General features: G+C 41.5%; 1 protein-coding gene and 1 long non-coding RNA gene across 12 annotated transcripts in view; one reads left to right on the top strand and one right to left on the bottom strand.

Moving 5' to 3' along the window:
• The window catches only part of SMC3 (structural maintenance of chromosomes 3), a 33116-nt gene extending 24459 nt beyond the window's left edge, over nucleotides 1–8657 (top strand). The window contains exons 22-29 of the mRNA XM_083741206.1: nucleotides 261–368; nucleotides 1103–1211; nucleotides 1774–2021; nucleotides 2111–2323; nucleotides 3149–3340; nucleotides 3437–3614; nucleotides 4585–4691; nucleotides 6724–8657. Of these exons, the coding sequence (XP_083597332.1) occupies nucleotides 261–368; nucleotides 1103–1211; nucleotides 1774–2021; nucleotides 2111–2323; nucleotides 3149–3340; nucleotides 3437–3614; nucleotides 4585–4691; nucleotides 6724–6795 (1227 nt within the window). The 3' untranslated portion in view covers nucleotides 6796–8657. The remainder of the gene's footprint in view (nucleotides 1–260; nucleotides 369–1102; nucleotides 1212–1773; nucleotides 2022–2110; nucleotides 2324–3148; nucleotides 3341–3436; nucleotides 3615–4584; nucleotides 4692–6723) is intronic.
• Nucleotides 3616–23990, bottom strand: part of LOC310845810 — a 35129-nt gene continuing 14754 nt past the window's right edge. For 7 of the 11 annotated variants that reach the window (XR_014564952.1, XR_014564953.1, XR_014564954.1 and 4 more), the window contains 3 exons: nucleotides 15542–15643; nucleotides 13968–14078; nucleotides 3616–4255 (listed from right to left, as the gene is read on the bottom strand). This is a non-coding gene — a long non-coding RNA (uncharacterized lncRNA). Of the gene's footprint in view, nucleotides 4256–13967; nucleotides 14079–15541; nucleotides 15644–17316; nucleotides 17480–21073; nucleotides 21216–23990 lie in introns of all 11 variants that reach the window. The other 4 variants (XR_014564957.1, XR_014564958.1, XR_014564959.1 and 1 more) reach the window with 4 other exon arrangements.

Below are 23990 nucleotides of genomic sequence, written 5' to 3'. Positions count from 1 at the left end.
AATCAATGGATGCCCATAGATTTCAGTGGGCTTGCTAGAATGTACTTATAAAACATGTATGTAAATAGTGGAGAGCATAAAGCATTTAATGAAATACCAGTAAACAATTTTAGCCGATAATTTTAGTTTTGTAAACCACTTTAAGGTTTTAGTAACATAAAGCGATGTATAAATATTGTGAAATAAAATTACTTTTTAAATCAATCAGCCAACAATATTTAGTTGTTTTTGTATATCCATATGTATTTTTTGGTTTATAGGAAAACAGACAGCTTTTGAATGAAAGGATCAAGCTTGAGGGGATCATCACAAGAGTCGAGACTTATCTGAATGAGAATTTGAGAAAGCGCTTAGACCAAGTTGAACAAGTAAGATATTTTATTTTGATCCACTCCATTCTTAACATTTTTTAAAAAATCTATTTTGAAATCATCATAGTGACTCGGTATTTACTGGTGTGTCTCTAAGTTAGTGGATGTTCACATAATATTTATTTGTTGAACTGCCAACATTCAACAAATTTTGGAGAATCCTATGATTCTCAGGTGGCGCTGTGGGTTAAAGCCTCAGCGCCTAGGACTTGCCGATCGAAAGTCGGCGGTTCGAATCCCTGCAGCGGGGTGCGCTCCCGCTGCTCGGTCCCAGCGCCTGCCAACCTAGCAGTTCGAAAGCACCTCCGGGTGCAAGTAGATAAATAGGGACCGCTTACCAGCGGGAAGGTAAACGGCGTTTCCGTGTGCGGCTCTGGCTCGCCAGAGCAGCGATGTCACGCTGGCCACGTGACCCGGAAGTGTCTCCGGACAGCGCTGGCCCCTGGCCTCTTGAGTGAGATGGGCGCACAACCCCAGAGTCTGTCAAGACTGGCCCGTACGGGCAGGGGTACCTTTACCTTTACCTTTATGATGACACAAATATAAATTCTCTTTATGCAATTTTTGGTGTGAAGCTGCAATCTATATATTTCTAATCAATTATAAAAATGAGCTATTCAATAATAATATATTGTAAACCATGAAAAGTAACCTCTTCTATGTAGTATAGCCTATAGCTTCCTTATTTGCATCGGCTGAACTTGCATGCTGTTAACATTTTGCATTTTTAGGAGCTGAATGAGCTGAGAGAGACAGAAGGTGGCACTGTTCTTACAGCAACAACATCAGAGCTTGAGGCTATCAACAAACGAGTGAAAGATACGCTGGCACGCTCAGAAGGTTGGTAATCAAGAGAAGGTGTCATATCTAGTCTATTTTATTAACATACTCTAAAATACAGTTAACTTAAAGTATTCCAAGAACAATTAACAAAGATTATAACACTGAAATGAAATCATGTTCAAAGAGTATACAGTACAAATAGTACAAAGAAGGATAAAGAATAACTAGAACTGGTAGCACAAGCCTGGACACAATAGCTGTGCTTCCCATTAAGCCCTCCAGAGGGATACAAACTATAAAAGCTTATTGGACTCCCTTAGTGCAATGGATTCCATGGCTTCTTTCTGAAGCTGCTGCTAAAAGTTGTAGTGGATGCTGTGCTTGACATAATCTTTACATACCTTTTATTTCTTTATACTGGCACATCTGGATTTTGTTGTCTTGTTCTTCATCACCTTTGGGAGTTTATTAACAACATTCCAGAGTACATTCCCACCCTACCCTGGTTATATTTTAAAATCATAGATATTATTAATAAAGATTTATCAATGTTCTGCATTTTCTTTGTATATCAAGATGTAAGGCTCAATTTATACAATTCTTTGATTTGTTATACTAGATTTGGACAATTCAATTGATAAAACAGAAGCAGGAATCAAAGAACTCCAAAAGAGCATGGAGCGCTGGAAGAACATGGAGAAAGAGCACATGGATGCTATTAATCATGACACAAAAGAGCTTGAAAAAATGACTAACCGGCAAGGCATGCTTCTGAAGAAGAAGGAGGAGTGTATGAAGAAAATCAGGGAATTGGGATCACTTCCCCAGGAAGCGTTCGAAAAATACCAGACTTTGAGCCTGAAGCAGGTAACAAAAGTGCTGAGTGCTCATCTCCAGAGACAGTGAGTGGTGGTTCATACCGTGCTCTGATGGATTTTCTCAATTCTTTTATACAGCTATTTCGCAAACTGGAACAATGCAACACAGAACTGAAAAAATACAGTCATGTCAATAAAAAAGCTCTAGATCAGTTTGTGAACTTCTCAGAGCAGAAGGAGAAGTTGATAAAACGTCAAGAAGAGTTGGACAGGGGCTACAAGTCCATCATGGAGTTGATGAATGTCCTTGAACTCAGAAAATATGAAGCTATCCAGCTGACATTCAAACAGGTATTATTTGGCACCCATTGTGAGTGACAGGGCTGTTTGATATGTTTTGAATTGCATGTTGGAAACAATTGTATTGTGTATTTTGCATGTGTTCCTATTTGTAAAGTTCATAAGTTGTCACCTGGTTTTATTTTTACAAGCAAACAGGTTACTGAAATCTTAGCAAGAACTTACTGTATGAAAAGGTCCTAACAGAGGCACATGTCTCAGACTAGATTCTAACCAGATTGTAAAATAGTTGTAGGTGCTAGAAATTTTTTATACTGTACTACGTTTACCACAATTGCTATGAGTTTGATACAGGATAAACCTGCCCTTGACCCCGCCAACTGCAGTATTGGCATATGGTGCATGTGTGAAGAGACTCTGCTTGCATATCAATGCTCTACACAAGAGAAGAGATCCTGAGCCAATCCAGATTCTCTATCCCCACCCCCTCCCCTGTGCACACGTTGATGAGCTTTGTGTACATATGTTGTTGCAAGCATAGGGTCCCTTATACACACAGAGTATAGGGAGCCAGCCTATACAGTCCCCAGTCTTTTGTCATTCAAGTTTTTTGTTTTGCCACAAGCGCCAGTGGCAAACACCAGTTTGCTACTTTGTGTTTAGTGCACTTTGGAAACACTGAATCAGCAATTATTAGAGTACTTCTTTAATCAGGTGATGGGATGGGATGGGATTTTCTAGGATGAACTCTTACGGCAATACTTTACCAAAGTACCTTTGAAATCCTTTTAAATTACTTTTACAAATATTTGTCAGAAAAAAACCTTCAGGTTATTTGTGCAAAGATTAATATGGATTGAATTACACTTTCTCAAGGTCTCAAAGAACTTCAGTGAAGTCTTTCAGAAGCTGGTGCCTGGGGGGAAAGCTACACTCGTGATGAAGAAAGGTGATGTGGAAGGCAGTCAGTCTCAAGATGAAGGTGAAGGTGGTGCTGAGAGTGAAAAGGGATCAGGATCTCAAAGCAGTGTTCCTTCTGTAGACCAGTTCACTGGAGTTGGGATTAGGGTAATGGAATATTTTACCTTGCACTCTCATGACCACAAATTATATTATGGTAATGCTTAAGAATTAGCAGTAACTAATCTTTCATTGTTCCTGCAGGTGTCATTTACTGGCAAGCAAGGTGAAATGAGAGAGATGCAGCAGCTTTCTGGTGGACAGAAGTCACTTGTGGCTCTAGCCTTAATTTTTGCTATCCAGAAATGTGACCCTGCGCCGTTTTACCTCTTTGATGAAATTGATCAAGCCCTAGATGCCCAGCATAGAAAGGCAGTTTCAGGTAGAGTCTTGGGTATTTTATTGTTCAACACAATGCTACATATTAATTCTCTAAGTGCAGTTACAAAGAAAGCTTCTCATAATAAAAATAATTGGGATTATAGTTTCACTATAGCTGCTTAATATGACATATGTGCATCTTGTGGCTGTCCTCTGGGGTACAGAACTGCTGTTATGCTTCTCGGGAACACAGTTGGCTGTTTCACTGTAGCTAAAGGAAGGAACACAGGGAGATATTTGCCACTTCAAGTTGACCAGTTCCCTAGCTCTGTGGATTCCCCAGATATGTCTGGGTCTCACTGATGGGAATGACATTGTAATAGTAAGGCAGAGTATGACTTCTAGAAGGTAATCTGGCTTTATTAAGAGGTGTAAACCTTATAAACCAACCTGGGGCCCTTCTTAGTGTGCCTCCTCTACATGACGTCCAGAGGATGGCAACATGAGAATGGGTCTTTTTATGCAGCGGCTCCCTGTTTGTGGAATACTCTCCCCAGGGAGATTAGTCTGGTGCCTTCATTATATATATTTTTAGATACCAGGCAAAAGCATTCTTCTTCAACCAAGCCTTATTGCTACTGCTTCCATCAACCTTGGAAAAGTTTTCATAGTGGCAGCCCCAAACCTGCTCTGGCACATTTTCTGGAATGACAAAAGAGCAGTGCAGCAGCCAGGAAGATGGAGTTACCCCTTGATTTCTTGACTGGTATATTCCCAATTATATCTTTCTTCCAAGTCCTTCCACATTTATTCCATACCTGATGAATCAAATGCTGACCAAATCGAGCTCATATGACAGTTTGCAGAATAGTCATGTGATGCCCACTCAAGCCAATTGCTGAAATTTGCTTGCATTTTAATATCACACTTTGTTATGTACCAGAACTTGCTGCATTTTATTACTTACCCACTAAAGAAATGCCTGGAAAATTATTTCAATGTTCGTTGAGAAATTTGTTTTACTTCCCCAGATATGATCATGGAACTGGCAGAACATGCTCAGTTTATTACCACAACTTTCAGGCCGGAACTGCTCGAGTCTGCTGATAAATTTTATGGTGTAAAATTCAGAAATAAGGTATGCAATTATAAAACATGTTAAATAAATTATTGTAGGCAATGGCTGAAGTCCCTCCAAAGCATGATGGGACACTGTTACCATAAATAATAAATCTGGAACTTGCTTATAAATCACTTCATTAACAATAAAGGCACATGAATTCAACAGGCTTATGTTAAAGGCTACGATGGCCTCTGACACATTTCTAGTGACTTGATTGCTAATGTTTGCATAGATTTCAGCTTCATTTGACTGACTGAAGGCAAGGGTAGTACTGCACAGATGTCTAGATACACAGACATTTCAGAACATATGACTGGAGGGTTTTTATTTTTTACCTTTATTATTTTTAGTACAAAGTACGTGCTGTCCTCCTTCTAGGCTGCTTTCTGTAGATGACAGTCTAAAAGTAGGAGAGTATGCACTCCATTCTATTAAAGATCCTGTGCCAAGAGTTTGAATTGTGCTGTTTGTATAAAATACGTAACTCTTGTTATTTAGAGTGCAGACCAAAGCCGTGATGTGTCACACTTGGGGGTGGTGTGTGTGGATGGGATGGTCACCCTCCACCAGCCCAGAACAGCCCCACTGACTGTGAAGTGTAGCTCTCTTAACTTGGAGCTCCCTTTTTCTTCCACTGAAAGTGCAGGCTGGCAGAAGAACCACTGGCATGAATGTTCAAAACAGGGTGTTTGAGCGCTGCCCCGCTGGCCTCACTTGATGGCCTGTACCCACCCCTGGGAGGGACAAGCTTGTGGATACAGTGGTTGCTTTGCCACTTCATTGTGTTGCACTGCTGCCCAGCCAGGGTTTGAATTGCTCTGGCTGATTATTTTGCTCTGCCTTTGCTGTTCATAGGTGGTGGGATCAGGTATGCAGGACTCTAAAGCTCTGAGTAATGGAAATCTTGTTCTGACACTCATCACTCCAGTTTCTGAAACATCACAAGGCAGTGTCCATTCACTTTCAAATACAGGGGTCTTCCCACTTATGCTGGGGTTACATTCTGGGGTCCTGCATGCATAAGCAAATATTTTGTAAGGGGGGCTAAAAAGCCTCCAAATGCCCTTTTCCCCCTGCTGTCCAGCAATCTCATTGTCACTCTCTCTCCACACCTAGAGTTAAAGTTCTGGGGCCAGCTGGAGACTGGAGGTTGCACAGAGAAGTGGCTGCTGTGCTACTGTGCATGTCAGTTGCTAGGTGGGGAGAATGAACAGCCTACACAAAGTCCTGCTGTATCTCTCATCTCTTTGGGGCTTCCTCCTCCCTCACTGAAGTCCTCCTAGGGCTCTTGGGAGGGTCTCCTCACTGGCCACAAGGGCTCTCCAGCTCTCTCCTGCCATTTCCTGGTTTTAATCTCTTTATTTCCTGACACCATGCATATTTGTGGTCACGTGCAAGTTGATTGTGTCTAAATGGGACGATGCCTGTACATATTTGCAAGCATAAAGGTTAGAAATGGAAGCTGGATTTAGGATGCAGTATTGCATGCTGAGATTTTCCTGCACGTTTTCAAAATGTAGAGTTGTGTGTGGAACATTTGGTAGAATGATTTTGTCTGGCTCATACATTAATTAAAAAAAGGTAAAGGGACCCCTGATCATTAGGTCCAGTCGTGGCCGACTTTGGGGTTGCGGTGCTCATCTCACTTTATTGGCCAAGGGAGCCGGCGTACAGCTTCCGGGTCATGTGGCCAGCATGACTAAGCCACTTCTGGCGAACCAGAGCAGCGCACGGAAACACCGTTTACCTTCCCGCCGGAGCGGTTCCTATTTATCTACTCGCACTTTGATGTGCTTTCGAAATGCTAGGTTGGCAGGAGCAGGGACTGAGCTCACCCCGGCGTGGGGATTCAAACCGCTGACCTTCTGATCGGCAAGTCCTAGGCTTTGTGGTTTAACCCACAGCGCCACCCATGTCCCCATACATTAATTACACAGTTACAAATTTACAGTACTGTAGAGGGAGAGTGCTTCATAAACACCATGGAGCTGCTATGTTGGCTAGCATCTTCATTGATTTCAAAACTGTGTTTCTTTTTCTGATTTAGGTCAGTCATATTGATGTGATCACAGCAGAGATGGCCAAAGACTTTGTGGAAGATGATACTACTCATGGATAAGTGGCAGAGAGCTGTCAGCCTGTTGGGAAAGTCTGTAAAATATTTGTTTCTACCCTGGGCAGCTGTGTAAAATCTGAAATACATTGTGACTGTTCAAAAGCTATTTTAACATAAGTTAATGGAGCATCTGAATATTATGACTTCTGTATACATTGGATTCCATTTTACATATGTGCTGTTAAATTCTTTTATAAAATACCTGTTAATTTTACCGTCATACTATACCTGTAGCTTTAAAAATGTACTTTTAATGTGTCTTTTTTGCTGTTTTAACTTTTTGGAGTTTTAAATGCCAGTTCTTCCTTCCCAGTTACAATTTTAATGTTTATACTGCCTCACATGGTTTTTTAAAATAGCTTCAATAAAATAATTGTTTTTAATGCTGTAATTTAGATACATGTTCTTGATATTGGGAACTGCTATACTGTTGTCTACTATCACTTCATGTAGAATGCAGATTGTTTATGTGTATGGAGATCAATATTTGGCAATAGAGCTTATAGATGAATTTACTCCTGGTTTGTAGGTCATTGGCTTTTTAGATGTCATGATAGGTTAGAGAGATTGGTTGTAAATCTTTATGTAAGCTTCTGCTTGTGATTCATGGGCTTCGGTGCCTCACAATCAGATAGGTTTTCTATTCCATCATCTTTACTCTGTTTTATAGCTAAGGAACTCATGCAACTCTGAACACCTATCATGCTCCACTTCAAGTTAGCTATATGCAGAGCATCTGTTCTGGTTAAATGAGTATCTCATATTTCTACCATTTTCACTGCTAGATAGCATGGGGTGGGAAATTTTGATTCTACATAACTTGATGTATTAGTGCAACATACTTATTCTACAGATGTTTTACAACAGGTGTGGGCAAACTTTGGCCTTCCAGTTATTACTGAACTACAACTCCCTTCAGTGCTAGCGAAGTTGGCTAATGGCCAGGGATTATGAAAGCTGTAGTTCGGCAGCAACTGGGTCATTCATATAGATTCTCCCACAAATTATATCTAAGATTAAAATCATGAGTTATCCCAATCTATGAGTGACTCCACAAGTATGTCACCTCCTTTCAGGTTTCAGTATAGCCATGTCAAAGAGAGAGGTTTACATCCTTCACACATGATATCATTGCAGAAGTGGAGCACTCTGGAGAGCAAGACTTATGTGAGAATTTACCTCAAAGTACCTTCCTTGATCATCTTCAATTGTACAAAGCAATCAAGCAAACAAAAACAAAAACCCATTCAAATGCATCAGCTGTGCTGCATTAGCAGGAAAAAGATATTAGTTTGGTTTAATACTGACCCCCTCCCCTAGTAATTTAGGATAGTAGCCAAGCAATGTAGGATTAGTTCCATGTTTATGTCTGACTAGATTCAGATCGGCGATCCAAAATATATTATTTGCTATTGGCAGAGCCAAACTAGCAGCTGGTGGCATTGTAAAATAAAACTTTTAGAATGCCAAGCCAGGGAGGCAAGCCAAGGCTTCATTTAGTGTTGCTCGAGTAAACAATCTCTTAATACTTCAAAGTGTTTTAAAAATCTGTGCATAGGTTTACTTTCTTTTTTACAAAGTACAGTTTTTAAGGAGCTGATCAGTAAATGCTTTTTTAAAAAAACCACGAAATTGCATTGTTAAAGCTGTTGCACAATAAAAACATTTTTCCTTAGTGTCACTATTGTAGATTAGGCATTAGCACGTGGCATTCTTGGCAGGTGAGCAGCCACCCCACCCCATCTCCTCAACATGTTTTGTTTTAAACTGTTTTTAATGTTGTATTTTAAATTGTTGTAACCTGCCCTTGCCCTTATGGGTGAAGAAATTTATTATTATTAATAATAAAAAATAAAAGTCAGAAAGCTGTGTTTGGGCTTTGTAAGATAACAGCATTACAGTTAGCTCCTTCCCAGAGAACACGAAACCAGGGTAAGCACTGCAACCCTGGAATTTCTTACTTCTTGGACCATAGTGAGGTGAGCCCAAGAGTATTTTCAAATCTTTGTTCTCCATTCTTTTGTGAAACGGAGGACAGGAGACATTCCTATTATCAGGAGCAGATACTATATAATAACTTCACCTCAACTCAGAATCTCTGGATTTTGCTCGGAAAATTCTCCAGGTTTTTACACATTCTCTGAATATTTGTTATCGAGCTGGTTCCCCCACACTAGTATTTGCTTAATACACAATGGATGGTTTTTAGTATTGACAAGTGTTAGTTGTTACACAATGGTTTATCACCCTTGTTTTCAGACTCTTGGTCATCAGGGATCCATTTCCACATCTGCCAAGGATTCCCTGCATATCTGGTCACAGAAGCCTTGTAGACCACACAGAATTCTAGTGCATGTCTTAGGAGAGGTGCAGGGGAACTAGTAGCCCTCCAGATTTGTTGGACTACAACTACCATTCCTGACAATTGGCTGTGCTGACTGGAGCTGATGGGAGCTGGGGTGGACACAGATTCTATATCCAAGTTCTAGAAGTACTGACTGTGGAGCAGAACACAACCAATTTTAATGTTGGTGGACAAACTACCGTATTTTTCGCTCTATAACACGCACCTGACCATAACACGCACATTGTTTTTAGAGGAGGAAAACAAGGGAAAAAACATTCTGAATGAAACAGTGGATATATCATTTTTGGGCTTCATGCTGTGGCCACAGACATGTGATCTGATGGTGAATTTGGGATGACCCAATGCAAAGATCCTAAGAATCCCTGTGGATCCATGCTCTGTAACCACATTTTTGCACCATTGCAGCCCCAGGCAACAGTGGGTGCGTGATTTTTTTGGTGCAGGCTGTAGCCATGGACATGCTATGTGATCTGATGGTGAATTTGGGGTGACCCAATGCAAAGATCCTGAGAATCCCTGTGGATCTATGCTTTTTAACCACGTTTTTGCACCATTGCAGCCCCATGCAACAGTGGGTGCGTGATTTTGGGGGGGGGGCAGGCTGTAGCCATGGACATGCTATGTGATCTGATGGTGAATTTGGGGTGACCCAATGCAAGGATCCTGAGAATCCCTGTGGATCCATGCTTTTTAACCACGTTTTTGCACCATTGCAGCCCCAGGCAACAGTGGGTGCGTGATTTTTTTGGTGCAGGCTGTAGCCATGGACATGCTATGTGATCTGATGGTGAATTTGGGGTGACCCAATGCAAAGATCCTGAGGATCCATGTGGATCCATGCTTTTTAACCACATTTTTGCACCATTGCAGCCCCAGGCAACAGTGGGTGCGTGATTTTGGGGGGGCAGGCTGTAGCCATGGACATGCTATGTGATCTGATGGTGAATTTGGGGTGACCCAATGCAAAGATCCTGAGGATCTATGCTTTGTAACCACATTTTAAGTGGGGAGGGAAGGAAAAACACAGAAGGGGCAAGGAGCAGGAGAGGGGTGTGCAGAGAAGCAGCTGGCTAAGAATGCAGGAGAGGGGTAGGGAGGAAAGGAAGGCAAAAGTTTTCCCCCACCCAAGCCAGCCAGCCATCTCTCTCTCTCTCTCTCTCTCTCTCTCTCTCTCTCTCTCTCTCTCTCTCTCCCCCTCCCTCCCTCCCTCCCTCCCTCCCCCCTCTCTCTCTCCCTTCCCCCCTCTCTCTCCCTCTCCCCCAGCAGCACCGGAGCTTGCCTGGAGGGGAGGGGCTTTCCCTGCTCTTTGTTCCGTTTCAGCAAACACAGCAAGGAAACAGAGAAGGGTGGACAGTAAGACCCTGAGGCAGAATGCAGGAAAGCAGCCGCTTCCTCTTTTCAAGTTTGGCTCTCTGTGCAGCGTGCAGCCCCGCGATTTGATTTTTGCTTGATTTTTCGGCTCCAGGGACCACACATTCGCTCTATAACACGCACAGACATTTCCCCTTCCTTTTTAGGAGAAAAAATCTGCGTGTTATAGAGCGAAATTTACGGTAATTTCAGACATGAGATTAATTGAACCTGGCAGGCATAAAGTGTGCATTCTACCACTGAGCTGTGGCCCCTATCCTCATGGTAGGCTTAGTTAGTTCTAGAATCTGATTTCAATGCCAGGGCTGAATCCTAGAATGGATGTGTGGAACTTTTCGACTGTTGATTAGAGATGGGCAAATTTGTCAATTTTTGTTTCTCTGTTTTCTCATTTTTCAAAGCTTAAGTTCCATTCTCCACATTTCCACTTTACTGTGTGAATCTTATTCAAACCCTCATGAGCACCCATCATTTTAGCATGATATTTGATTGTATCCAGTTTTCCCTAACACATTTTTGCAAAGCAATTTTCCATAATATATATATATATATTTATGCACACTTTACCCCAGAAGATGCATTTTTGTAAACGTTACTAGACGAGACCTACATTGCAAAATTCAGAGGTCAAATTTGAAGGATGGCTGTGTTTTGGTTCTTGTAATGTTTTGGAAAGTGTGAATTTGATGAATTCTCTTTTAAATGCAAACTGAATCAAATCCGCCCGCCCCCCATCTCTATGACTGACCAATTTGGTGTTTTATTTTGTTCTGAAAAAAAGCATGCTAAACTACATCCCTTCCTCATCTGATACTGCACATCTAATTGATTGGCTGAGAAGTACCGGTATGTGGTAACAGCATATTTCAGCATCACTGGGGAGTTCTCAGGATAGCTTCTAGTTTCCCTTTTGATGCCATATCCACTCCTCAACTATCCTGGGATTTAATAGCTGCAGATCCCACCCTGGGCCAGGAAAGATGATGTGCAAAATAATTCTCCACCAGTCAGCTCCTGCTACTCCCAAATTTCAAGCAACCACCAACACAACAGGCTCTATTTTGTGAAGTGGGCTGCTGGAGCACAAGGAGGGGATCAACTGGAGTGGGGGTTATTTTGATGGAAAGACAGTGGGCCCTGGGACCATTCTTGGGCTCAGCTTGTGTCCAGAGGTCCCTTGTTTCTCAGTTCTGTGGCCCTGCCTACGATATTAAGCATTTTTGGCAGCATTTTTGTACAGCCCTACACTTACATTCCCAGGGTGGTTTACAAGAAGAATGCATTTGCATTTTAATATTTTTAAATAGTAAGATAAAAGCCACCAAACAACAAAAAGCATAAAGCAGCAGGATTAAAAAAATATATATCTAAAAAGCTTGGGAAAGATGAAAGTTTATTGCCGAGGCCAAAAAGGCAGTGAAGTAGGCTTGCAACAAGCTTCTTTGGGGAAAGCATTCCACAACTGAGATTTAACCGCTCCGTACAGGCCCAACTCGCTCTGGTAATTATATATATAAAAAATTCTGCTATAGAAGCAGTGACTGGCCTCATACAAATCACACATCTCTTGGCATAATATGAAGAATCAGAGTGTTACTGTTTTGTTCCTTTTGACCAGGTTTCGACCAGTCATTTGTAGGGTTTGTTAGTAGAATCTATGATCTCTAGTACGTTTGTCTTGGTTAATTGGCCTCTGAACCTCTGTTCTGTGTATAATGGATTGTGAGGTTCTAGTTTTGAAAAATAATGCCCACACTAAATTATGCAAACCTGAAGCCTGCCTACCCTTGCCCTGAAGCAGGGCTGGAGGGACTTAATGGCCCTCCAGATTCTGTCAGACTCTCACTGCCAGCAGCCCTAACCAGCATGGCCAATAGTCAGAAATCATGGGAGTTGTAGTGCAGCAACATCTGGAGGGCCAGAGGAGCCTCAACACAGCAGGAATAAGGCTTTCCGCGTCAGAGGGCAGGGCTTCCAGACTTGTTTTTTTTTTAAATACCTGACAGTATTTGGTAGATAAATGTAGATGTTATTTGCTGATGACAGCGTATTTTCTTTATTGACAAAGCTTGACAAACTCAGAACCACCAGGAGTCAAGAATATGCATTTTAACTGTTTTACTTTCAAGTGTCCAATTCAAAATGCAAATTAAAACTTGCTTGAAATGGTCTCCTGAGAAAAATTAATGTGGAAAAATGGAAAACTCTGCCATTTTAAACATTTATGGGAATTCATTTCAGCTCTGCTTGCTGTATGTGTTTACAGCCGCCAGGTGGTGTCTCTAACCTGACATCGCATGGCCAAGCCCATGTTTTTCTTTAACTTGCCAGCTGTTTCATATTAGTCAAATAGCAATGTGCAACTTCAAAGTGTTGCTGCCTTCAGGTTCCATTCTTCGTAAGGTTAATGGACAAAGTGTGAAGTAGTTTATGTTTCTTGAAGCAAGCAGTTGCTTTTAGCGTGCCTACTTATAAGCACAGCGGGTGAGCATCAATTTTCAGTGCTACTGGAAGCTTGACGCAGCTGTTTCAAATTACATTTCATGCACTGGCAATTATCTGCTTTGTTTGTTCCAAAAATTGCTGCATTCCTTCCTTCCTTCCTTTGACTCAATTTTTTAAACTAATTTACTCCAGTAGTACATGGCAATATTAGTATATGCTGGAAGGGGGGGGGAGGCCCAGCCTGGTGGAAATATAATGGAATAAATTGCAAAGTGAGTCTCGATACTTGAGACAGAGACGCCCAACCGTTCCTTGCTTAATAGACGTGTGATCATTTTAGCTCAGGAAGCATCGCCATCAGGAATCCGGGTATTACTGTTACATAAGTATGCGAACCTCAGTGTTCAATTTGTGTTCAAACCTTAAAATAATGTTTTTAAGGTATTTCACAGATTTTTGTCCTGCTTTTAAAAATAATGTCCTATTCAAAGCCGATCACCAATAAGTAACTATATAAAACACACTCAACTGTTCTTTAACAGTTTTTTAAATTAAAAAAACTTAATAACTTCATTATTGTGTGCAAAAGAAATGTGAGAGGAGTGTGTTCTAAACCATGAGAAAGAAAAAAAGAACTCTATATATTTCACATCCTTGTGATTTATGGACCTTCCTTTGTGCCAATTAATGATTTAATGAGTTTGTGCCAATTAACGATTATGAACATTGACAGCAATCCTATGTATATCTCCTTAAAAGTAAGTCTCACTGCATTAAATGGGCCTTACTCTCAGGCAAAAATTGCATACACAAAGTCACAATACCAAAGCTTCACTATTGGTACGTCTGCACCCAATTAGATTAATAAAGGGGTGAACTGTGGACAGAAAAGTTTTCTCAATTGTTAATCTGACTTGGATTGTTTCCTAATAATAAAATTCCACACAAACCAACCAACCAACAAACAGAATTTCGACTCTTCTACACTTACAATTTCTAGTTGTATAGTTGCTGTTTGATCCAGTGTGTACCTTTGGTCACATGTTGTTTCTTCTTAGAGTTAGTGGAGGATTTTCCTTTCCACACTAATGCAGGGTTGTGCCTGAACAGAGAAAAGTTTGATGGGTGTGATCACACCTCTTAAATACTATCATGTTCCTTCAGTCTGTGAATGTCTGAGCTATGAGCATGTGCATTGGGATAGCCCTTTTGTGGCTTTGCAGGCCGGGTATTTGTATTAAATGTCTAGTATTGCAGAATTCTAACCTTGCCAGAGAATAGGAGATTCAGCAAGAAACTATTATTCAGCTGGTTACTGTGACAACATTTTGCCTGTAGCTAATGAATGCTGTCATGGGCAGTACAGTGGTACCTCGGGTTACAGACACTTCAGGTTACAGACTCTGTTAACCCAGAAATAGTACCTCAGGTTGAGTACTTTGCTTCAGAATGAGAACAGAAATTGCGCGGTGGCGGCAGTGGGAGGCCCCATTAGCTAAAGTGGTACCTCAGGTTAAGAACAGTTTCAAGTTAAGAACGGACCTCCAGAACGAATTAAGTTCTTAACCCGAGGTACCACTGTACTTTACTCAGTATCATCATCTTTGTTTGCCTCATCTCTCCTCTAAACTGAGCTTGCAAACTGACAGCTCACACCAATCAGTAGGAAATGGCTTGAAACAGATGTCTCCCAAACCTTGCCCACCGACCCCTCCACAAAGAAACACAGGTGATGCTTCTACATATGCCATACAAATGAAAAATACTGAGGATCTGTTCTGGATCTTTCACAAAAGTTGGATTTTTTTATGGTAGGAGAAAAAGTGGTTTTTCTAGTACATTATTCCAAAATGGTAGCTGAATACCGAATACTGATGATGTCATGTAGCAGCATGCCAAAAAAAAAAATCCACCCCACCCCTGAACTATACCACTGTAAATGGGAGGTTTGGAAAGGCACTTACTTTAGTGCTGTCATCTAAGCAGCAGGAATTTAAACAGAACTGTATCAGAGGATGTATGTGAGCAATTATTTCTTTTCCATCCAACACGCCATACATTAGACATAGGCAATCTTTGGCCCTCCAGATGTTTTGGCCTACAACTCCCATGATCCCTAGCTAACAGGATCAGTGGTCAGGGATGATGGGAATTGTAGTCCAAAACATCTGGAGGGCCGCACATTGCCTATGCTTGCCATACATCATACATCACTGCTTCCTTAGATTCAGGCTTATCCACACTTCCTCTCGTCCTGCTGCTTTCCCCTGGGGAAAGCCACTCTTTAGCACTCAATCAGAGCAAACAACAATTCAGGTTTCCTCTGGACCAGTGCTTTCTAGGCATGGGACAAGCAGAAGTTTGGACGAGCGCTCCGTTTTGTGGATTGATCTTCCCACTTTTGATCTAATTGATTTACTCAACATCACATGTTAGGATTGTAGCCTTAGAGGCTGTACATGCTTATTTTGAGAAGCAATTGGAGAAGCCTAGCTCATCCAGCAGTAGTAAAAACAGTACCAGCTCCTTTATACAGGAATGTTTGTAGCAATCTAATAAGCTTACCCTCATTTATTTCTAAATTCTGTTATCTGCAGTGCAACTTTAGCAATATCGCAGAAGTTCCATCTCTCTACCAGTTCAGGTAAGATCCACATCCCAAATGTCCTAGAAAGGAAAAAAAGTTAAGTCAGTTCGAGCCACGGCATTAAGATGCATTCTGGGCATTTATCAGTTTAAAAAGTCCTTTGTTTATTGTGATAAAATTCCAGAAAAGCTGCAGCAGAAGGCTAGGATTCCATGCCAACAATGTAGTCATTGCGGGAATGCCTTTCTACTCCATTCATGCTGTTTGTAATACAAGCAGGCTCCTCCAGAAATAAGACTGAATGTTTGGAATTAAACTGATTAAGGCCGCAATCCTGTGCACCCTTAACTGTGAGTTAAGTCCCACTGAGCTGTTGAATTTCTTTCCCAAAAAAATATGCTTTGCACCAGTATTTAGAATGTTCTGCTGTGCAACAGCAGAAGTTCAGAATCAATAATAGATCTTGTCTCAATGTCTCCACAGTTTGCACGTCATAGTCTTGCCCCTACAGAAGCAACAGCTTCACTGCTTCACTATTCATTTTAGTAGAGAGCTTTGGCAGCACCCAACATTGCAGGGCAGCAGACACATTCAATGTAAACCCCAAATAGTTTACTAAATCTGAATGCAATTAACAACACAATCCTTTGCATGTTTATTCAGAAGTGATTTCCATTATAAGCCATGAGTCTTACACCCTACTAAGTGTGTTTCAGATTGCAATCTATGGACCAGTTTGGATAGCCCATTTTGACAGCAGCTGTCTGAGGCTCAACCAGATCCCGATTTACTGCATTCCATATTCCAAAAGCGTTGGTTGTGGTGTAGAAAGTCAGGGTCTAAGCATTCCGTGGAGCATGTCAGTAACTGCTTTGTCATATGCACACACAAAATAAATTGACAAAAAACTAATCACACACTGAATATAAATGGGTCATGTGACTTGGCCCTGTTTCCTGTTTCATTCCTACCTCAAACTTACTTGCTCTGTCAAATAGCCACCCCACCCCCTACCTCATCTACTTCGGAATATAAAAAGAATCCTGCTATTCCAGCAGAAAGTTTATCTGCTAAAAGAGAAACCTAGTCATATAAGTAAAAGTCAGGGTGGGGAGAGAAGGGCGGGAGAGGTCTTTTGATTTGCACAGGTCTAGTTCCTAATCGTTTGACCAAACTGCGGGAGGCAGTGGAGGACAGAGGTGCCTGGCGTTCTCTGGTCCATGGGGTCACGAAGAGTCGGACACGACTAAACGACTAAACAACAACAACAGTTCCTAATCAGAAGGAATTATTTTGCCAGAGTTCTCCGATTACAGTGCTTTGGGGAAACGGATGTTGATGTGATATGTCACCTTTTTGTCTGTCCTGTGATCTTCAGCGATGGTGCTTGCTCAAAAACTGCTGGAGATTCCAGTTTCTTTTTTGCCTCTGTGCCACATGCCCACACATTCACTCCTGTCAAATCAGTTTTGCACTTAGTTCCTCTGACTTTTGATGCAAATTGAGCAGAACACAAGCCTGAAGCTGGTTCTTTCATTCATCTTAAGTCTCTATCTTCTACACCGATCCTCCTTAAATGTTGCAGGTTACTCAGGGACAGTTTTATTACATGCAGCATTATCATAATAAAATCATTGGTCAAAACTACAGGGAGGTTTAAAAAATCCCTTTGAGCTCACTCCTCTCCAAATCAATATTAGAGATGCCTAGCATAAAAAAAAAAACCCTGGACTTATTTCTCTGTAATTCTCACCTAGTGGTATCTCTATAACGTTTTCTGTTTTCATACACAGGACCCATAAAACAGTAAGGGAGATTAAGTGCATCCTTTTTCCACCACTCTAGAACAGTAAAGCCTGCTCCTCCAGGAAAACCACTGCAGCCATCCTTCTGGAATTGTGAAAGGTCATCTAATTCTGTTAAATAAATAAATAAAAATAATGGCCTTTCCTTTTTAAATTGTGCCCTGAGCAAAAAATCCCTGCAAATCTCATAAAATTCTGACAAAAAGAATGCTGGGGAGAGCATTCCACAAAACAGGAGCCACTTTAGAAAAGCTCCCCAAACTGCATACCCACTCCTTTAGAGCCAGTGTAACCCAATAAACCTCCCACCTATCAGATAACTCCATCAACATCCCATCCACCAAGACTAGGGAACCATCCACTAAGAGTGTCCCAGTCTTATCTGGATTGAGCTTGAGTTTATTGGATCTCATCCAGTCCATTACCGAGGCAAGACAATGGTCCAGCACATCCACTTGCCTCACCTGAAGACGTGAAAGGAGATGTAGAGCTGTGTGTCACCAGAACACTGCTGACAACGTACTCCAAACTTCCAGGTAACCCCACTCAGCAGTTTAATGTAGATGTTAAGTCATGCTTTGTATCATGAGACACATTAGAACAGCCTCCAAAGCATTTCAACTTCTGCTGTTTTCCAATGTGCTATTATCAGGATCTGAACTGAAACTTGTATTTGGTGTGCACCCTTAGTACCCAGTGCATAGTAACTGAGGCAGGCTCTACCTTCTCAAGACAGGGTCACAGTTGGCAAACCAGCTGAAGATGGTAAAATGCACAGTTAGCTACCAGGGCCATTGCTACTGATGTTTTGGTGACAGGGCAGCTGGATGCATTGCCAAGTGCAGTGTTGAGACACCCTATATACATTTAATACAGAATTGTATTACGGGCCCGGGCCCTGAGTCTTTAAACTGCCTAGCAATCCTTCTGATAAACAATGATGTTAACTGGGTGCCTGGAAATATGAAATGAAATTTTACCATTCCACAAACACTGAGGGCAACTACACACACACACACACACACACACACACACACACACCCCTTATCAAAGACTGCAGGGATAAATGCCTCTCCCTTTCCACTCAGAAATAAATGGGCTGTTTAAAATCAGCCACCTGGCAAACTTCCTGTCAAATAATATCTTTCAGGGGATTTGAAAGATTTGGACTCTGTAAGTAATTAGGGACTGGACACTGTGGGTAATTAGGAATCCACCACTTCTGTTGTTTTTTTATTAATGAAATAAAACCAGAGCCTTACTTTTGGAGACTACATTTGTCAGTCAAGCGTTAATAACTTTGCAGAAAGAAAAAAAACAACAACCCAAAATCTGAATTGTCTAAGATAGTAGCAAGTGATCAAGACAGGCACTAGCAGTGTCCTTAACCTCCACCCCAGATCACTGACTTGGCAGGCGTTGATGACTTGTGATCTAGTTGTACAAGGGGGGAAAATCCAACAATAATTTGCAAGAAATTGCCATTTCTGTGCCTTGCAAGTATCCCATACAAAATTTCAAAGTTAAATAATCCCTCCTTTAATGTGGTGGTCATCCTTTCTGCAAGCTGCAGACTAGAAGGATCAAAGTATCAACAAAATGAAAATGTAGCAACTTCTGTAAAATCATAGTACAGATGGATTGCTCTTATTTATTACTGAAGATAGTTAAATGTGAAGTTTAAAGATAAATTGTTTTTAAAGAGCACAGCACTGCTAAAGTAAATCTGCTATGGTGTAAATAAATATTTCTGTTTGGGGAACACATTCCTGGAACTAAGATTAAAAATAGAATGGAAATTATGGAGTAATGGACTGCCCTTATGAAGACTTAACACAAAATTAATTTCCTAGACAGGACTAATTTCTATATAATCTGTTGCATGTTCCTATGTTTACACTGTCACAAGTGATGGCTGTGGCATATGTCTGTTCTGCTGCAGGTAATGCAATGAGAAGAAGGCTCATTCTTCATGTACATACAACAAAACAAATATGTATTTGCTATATATGCAATTGGGTATGGAAGGCACATGCGTTCCTCTGAGAAGGGATATCCATCTACTAATATGGTCTAAAGTTCTTAAACTAAATGTATTTTCAGCAAATAATAGACAAATCATTTTCTCTCTCCCTCACTTGCCAGTACTTGCTCAACATCCCATGCAGAAATAAACATGGACAGGGGAGATGTCCCGTCCTTTCTGAGCAAAGTAGAGTTAGGGAAAGGACCATGGTACAGTGGCAAGGAGGATGAGTTATGGACATCAGTTCCTGGCATCTCCTCTTAAGGAATAATCAGGTAACAGATGATAGGAAAGGCCTGTTCCTGGGACTGGGTAGAAAATAATGGGCCTTATAGACAAACAAACTGACCCAGTATAAAACAGATTGAGTATTACAAAGCACTTCTTGCAAAATGAAATATGATAGACATGCACAGAATTACAACATACAAGTGGATAGAGGGTTCAGAAAATAATGGAAAGTTCAAACTGATGAAACAAATTACATCATACTGCAGAGAACACATATCATCTTTTTAATTAGTAATTTGCAACATATGGAATCGTAAGATGAACCTCCTCTAATTATCTCCCGTGCTGCTTCAAAGAAAACAGAAAATTTCTGTATATAGAAATGCCATACTGTGCATACTTCACATTTTTATGTCTTTGATCTTCTGCCAACATATAGATATGAATCCTAGACTCTATTGTAAATCCCTTTATACTTTAATGCCGGAAATGTCTTTCAGGCACTTGTTAGTGCAGTGATGATCCAAACATATTCCATAGCCAATTTCCAGTTGTTAACCTTCTCCTATCTTGAAACTGATTCTGTTTTCCCACTTCAGATAAGCCCAAACATTCACTCGCCTAACCATTCGAAAGCATGAAGTAGCTGCCTCAGGTACCAGATAGTAGGGGACAATGTTAAGGTGCTGAAAGACAGAGGTCTGGGAGTTGCATGGCATGTGCTGTACATCCTAACCTCTTTGCTGGCCTCAGGCATGATGGAGAATGCTGCCCCATTGGTCTTTGCTTCAGGCAACATAATAACTTGTTCTCTGCCAGTGGAAGAGTAGGTAGTGTGAGTAACTGTATTCTTTTAATGATATAACACATTGATTACAACACAAACTCTTGAAACACAAACACTGAAACTAGCAAAGGGAGGAATTCAGGAAATGGGTGGGACGAGGGTCCATAGCAGCATTCCCCAACTGAGTGCCCTCCAGATGTTTTGGACTCCAACTCCCATCAGCCCCATCCAGTATGGCATCTGGATCCAAGGGCAGACAATGGTTAACAACTTGGAACAGACACACAATTCAATCCTCTGATGCACACTCACCATTTGCAAGCAGAAGCATATTGCATTAGTTTTAACATAGTTCTTTTATGTTTGTGTATCATGATCCAGTGCAGGTCTATGCAGAAAGAATAGTGGTTACACACACACACACACACACACACACACACACTGCACAAACTTTGATTACTGGATTGTGTTAAGTATTGGCAACAGGGTAGTTCTAGTTCATAATGCTTACTGGGAAACAGCTCCTATTTCCTCAAGAGTTACAGCAAGGCCCCATTCACATGGATAGGTAAGTCTGGAGAGTCTGAGTAGACAATACTATTTTTTTAAAATCCACATTGCTTGCCAGCGCTAGCTGGAGCTGTTTCTGCTTTTTACATACCATCACATCTAGTTTTCATATGTGGGAGACCTTGAATCCAGTCTCAGCTCAGTGTATAGTTGTATAGTGGATACAGCACCAGGCAACTTTCATGTGACTGGTTTAACTCCTGGCAGTGCTGGTGAAAACCTCTGCAGCCTAACTAAAAAAAACAAAACCCACATCACTGCCACAGCTTCAAATGGTCTGTGAATGAGTCAAGCCCAAATTTGTCAATTTCATCATGAGGCTCCCAAGCACAGAAGTTCTGTCCAAGTGAACAACTCACAACTCCAAAGTTCTCTCTTTCTAAAGTTAGGGATGATATAGGTGGATCCTGTGTCTGGTAAAAGTAACAAGAGCAAAATGTTTTTATCAATTCCCCATAGACAATTATTGGGAGTTACTGAGCTAACATAAAATTGCAGCTGTTTTAAAAACACAATTAAATCAATCTTCTGTGAAATTTTCAAATATACATTAGCCTCTTCTCCACCCAACCTGTTTCTGTTATGTGAAAACTCTGTGCCTCTTTAAACATTTAGTTGTGTGTAGGAAACAGATTATCCTGTTTGCCTTTATTATGATACATGTCACTCTCTGATCCCTTTCATGATTTGTCAATTCTCTGGATTATTTAATAGCTCCACAGTGAAGTTTCAAGAGGTGACCTCAGGACTCTGCCATTATTTCCCCAACAGACAGAAAAGGACAGGGACCTTGGTGTGAGCCCTTGACCTTAGCTGACAGCCCAGCGGCGCCGACAACATGCCAGCAGGGGAGTGTTGGGGGCGGACATAAAAGACAGATGGCCCAATTCATCATACACTAGGAATAAATAAAAGAAGCTTCAAGCACTGCTAGTGCAGTGATGACTGCACAGTCCACAAATATGGAAGCCTGCCAAACAATTATAAACACAAAGGATAGAATGGCTGATGCAAAGTGAGCCTAAGAAAGAACAGGAGGTGGAAGAGTGTGATGTGCACCTTCCTAAAGAAGTACTTAAAAGAATGTGATTTACACTAGCACAACGTATGCAAGGAGGTCTATTTTTCTGTCCTGAAAAAAAATTAAACATCACAGTCAGAAGCTAACATTAACTGTCAGGATAAGGCTGCACACTTAACATGGGAGTAAGTCTCAGTGAACTGAATAAGACTTTTGAGTAGGCAGGCATAGGAGTTCACTATTGATGACTGAACTTTCGCATTTGTGTTAGCAAATGCACTTCAACATAGATGGTGTCCAGAGAGAAAATAAACTGAAAATACTTTACTGCAGTGTTTCCCAACCTTTTTCTGACCATGGCCCCCTTCCAACCTTGTTTCCTTCCTGTGCCCCCTTTTACAATAAGTAAAAACCAATGCAAATCAATACAAATCTGAGGTTCTGCCCCCTAACAAAAATCCTGGCTATGCCCATGTCCTACCGGTAGAAGCATAGCTATTTTAATGTTTTCTTTATAAATAGAACATGTTTTATTTACAATTTTTATAATTTATACAAAATATAATTACATAAAATGATAGGAAGCATAGAATCACGGAGCTGGAAGAGACCCCAAGGGTCATCTTTCTAGTGCAATCCCCTGCAATGTAGGAAACTTAGCTAAAACATCTATGACAGATGGCCATCCAACCTCTGCTTAGAAACCTCCAAGGAAGGAGAGTCCAGAACCTCCTGAGGGAGATCTGTCTTCCATGTATTATAAAAAGTAAACAACACTTATTTGACCCCACTTATTTGCTACCAGCATGAGTTTGACTAAACTGCGGGAGGCAGTGGAAGACAGAAGTGCCTAGTGTGCTCTGGTCCATGGGGTCGCAAAGAGTCGGACACGACTAAACGACAACAACAATTTGTCACAGAGGGGGAAACCTACAAAAGGTGCATAGGGAGTTCTATATATATGGGAGAATTTTAAAAAGTAAGTGGTCCTCACTGACCTGGTGCAAAAAGATCTTGTCATCCGGAGGAGTCCTAGCTGCCTAGATGAAACACTATAGCCCCACACATCCTTACCTGGGAGTAAGGCCCACTGAATGCAGTGAGGCTTTCTTCTGAGTAGACACTTAGTTATTTACTAGATGCAAGTCAGCAACACCAGAAGACCCCGCTCGGCTAGATTTCATCCCACACCTTGCAGAACCGGGCTGCCGCTGCTGACAGGCTCTGCATCCCTTGGCAACATCTAAAGGCACCAGTCCGCTAGGAGCTGGTGTGGATTGCACCCTGTGCCTTGCAGAGTTAGCCCAGGCTGCCACTGGGCCCAACACCGGTGGCAGCAACAAGCAGCTCTGGCTCACCCAGCCCTACCCATTGCCACCCCACCACTGCACATACCTGACAAGCGGGTTCTGGCCTGCGGGCTCTACTGGCCAAAATGGGGGCCATAGCAATTGCCCTCTCCCACCAGAAACAAAGACTGCTCCCAAAAAATGTGTATGGCAAAAAGGAGCACTAGGCCCTGGTGGCCTGCCCCTTGTGATTGGCCAAGCGGATAGCCAGTTAATCAGGATTTAAAAACAAACAACAAACATTCTCACTTCCTTCTGTGGCCCTCTAGCCTTGTGCTGTGGCCCCCGTTTACATGATTTTCACCTGTAGTCCCCTTAGGGGTATCATGGGGTCCCCCATATGCCTCCCGATTGGGAAACAATGCTTTACTGGGTATATTGAAAAAGAACACTGTATAACTTGAAGAGCAATAAACAGAGGGCTTTTGTCTTTTTATGTTAGGCCTTGTTCACATCCAGAAGACATTCAACAGCTAAACTTACGAGGCTGAAACTTCCACAGAACTGCACAGTCATTCAGAGCACGAATTAGCTCAGTAAGGGTCATGCCATTCTGACTCATTGTTGCTAGGCAATACCTTCAACTTCACCCACCCCGGGTGGCTAACTATGAACAGAATTAACCCTTTAGTTACTAA

The sequence above is a fragment of the Podarcis gaigeae genome, assembly GCF_964106915.1.
Source record: "Podarcis gaigeae genome assembly, chromosome: 5".
Classification (NCBI taxonomy): Eukaryota; Metazoa; Chordata; class Lepidosauria; order Squamata; family Lacertidae; genus Podarcis; species Podarcis gaigeae.
This window is presented reverse-complemented; position numbering and strand designations above follow the sequence as displayed.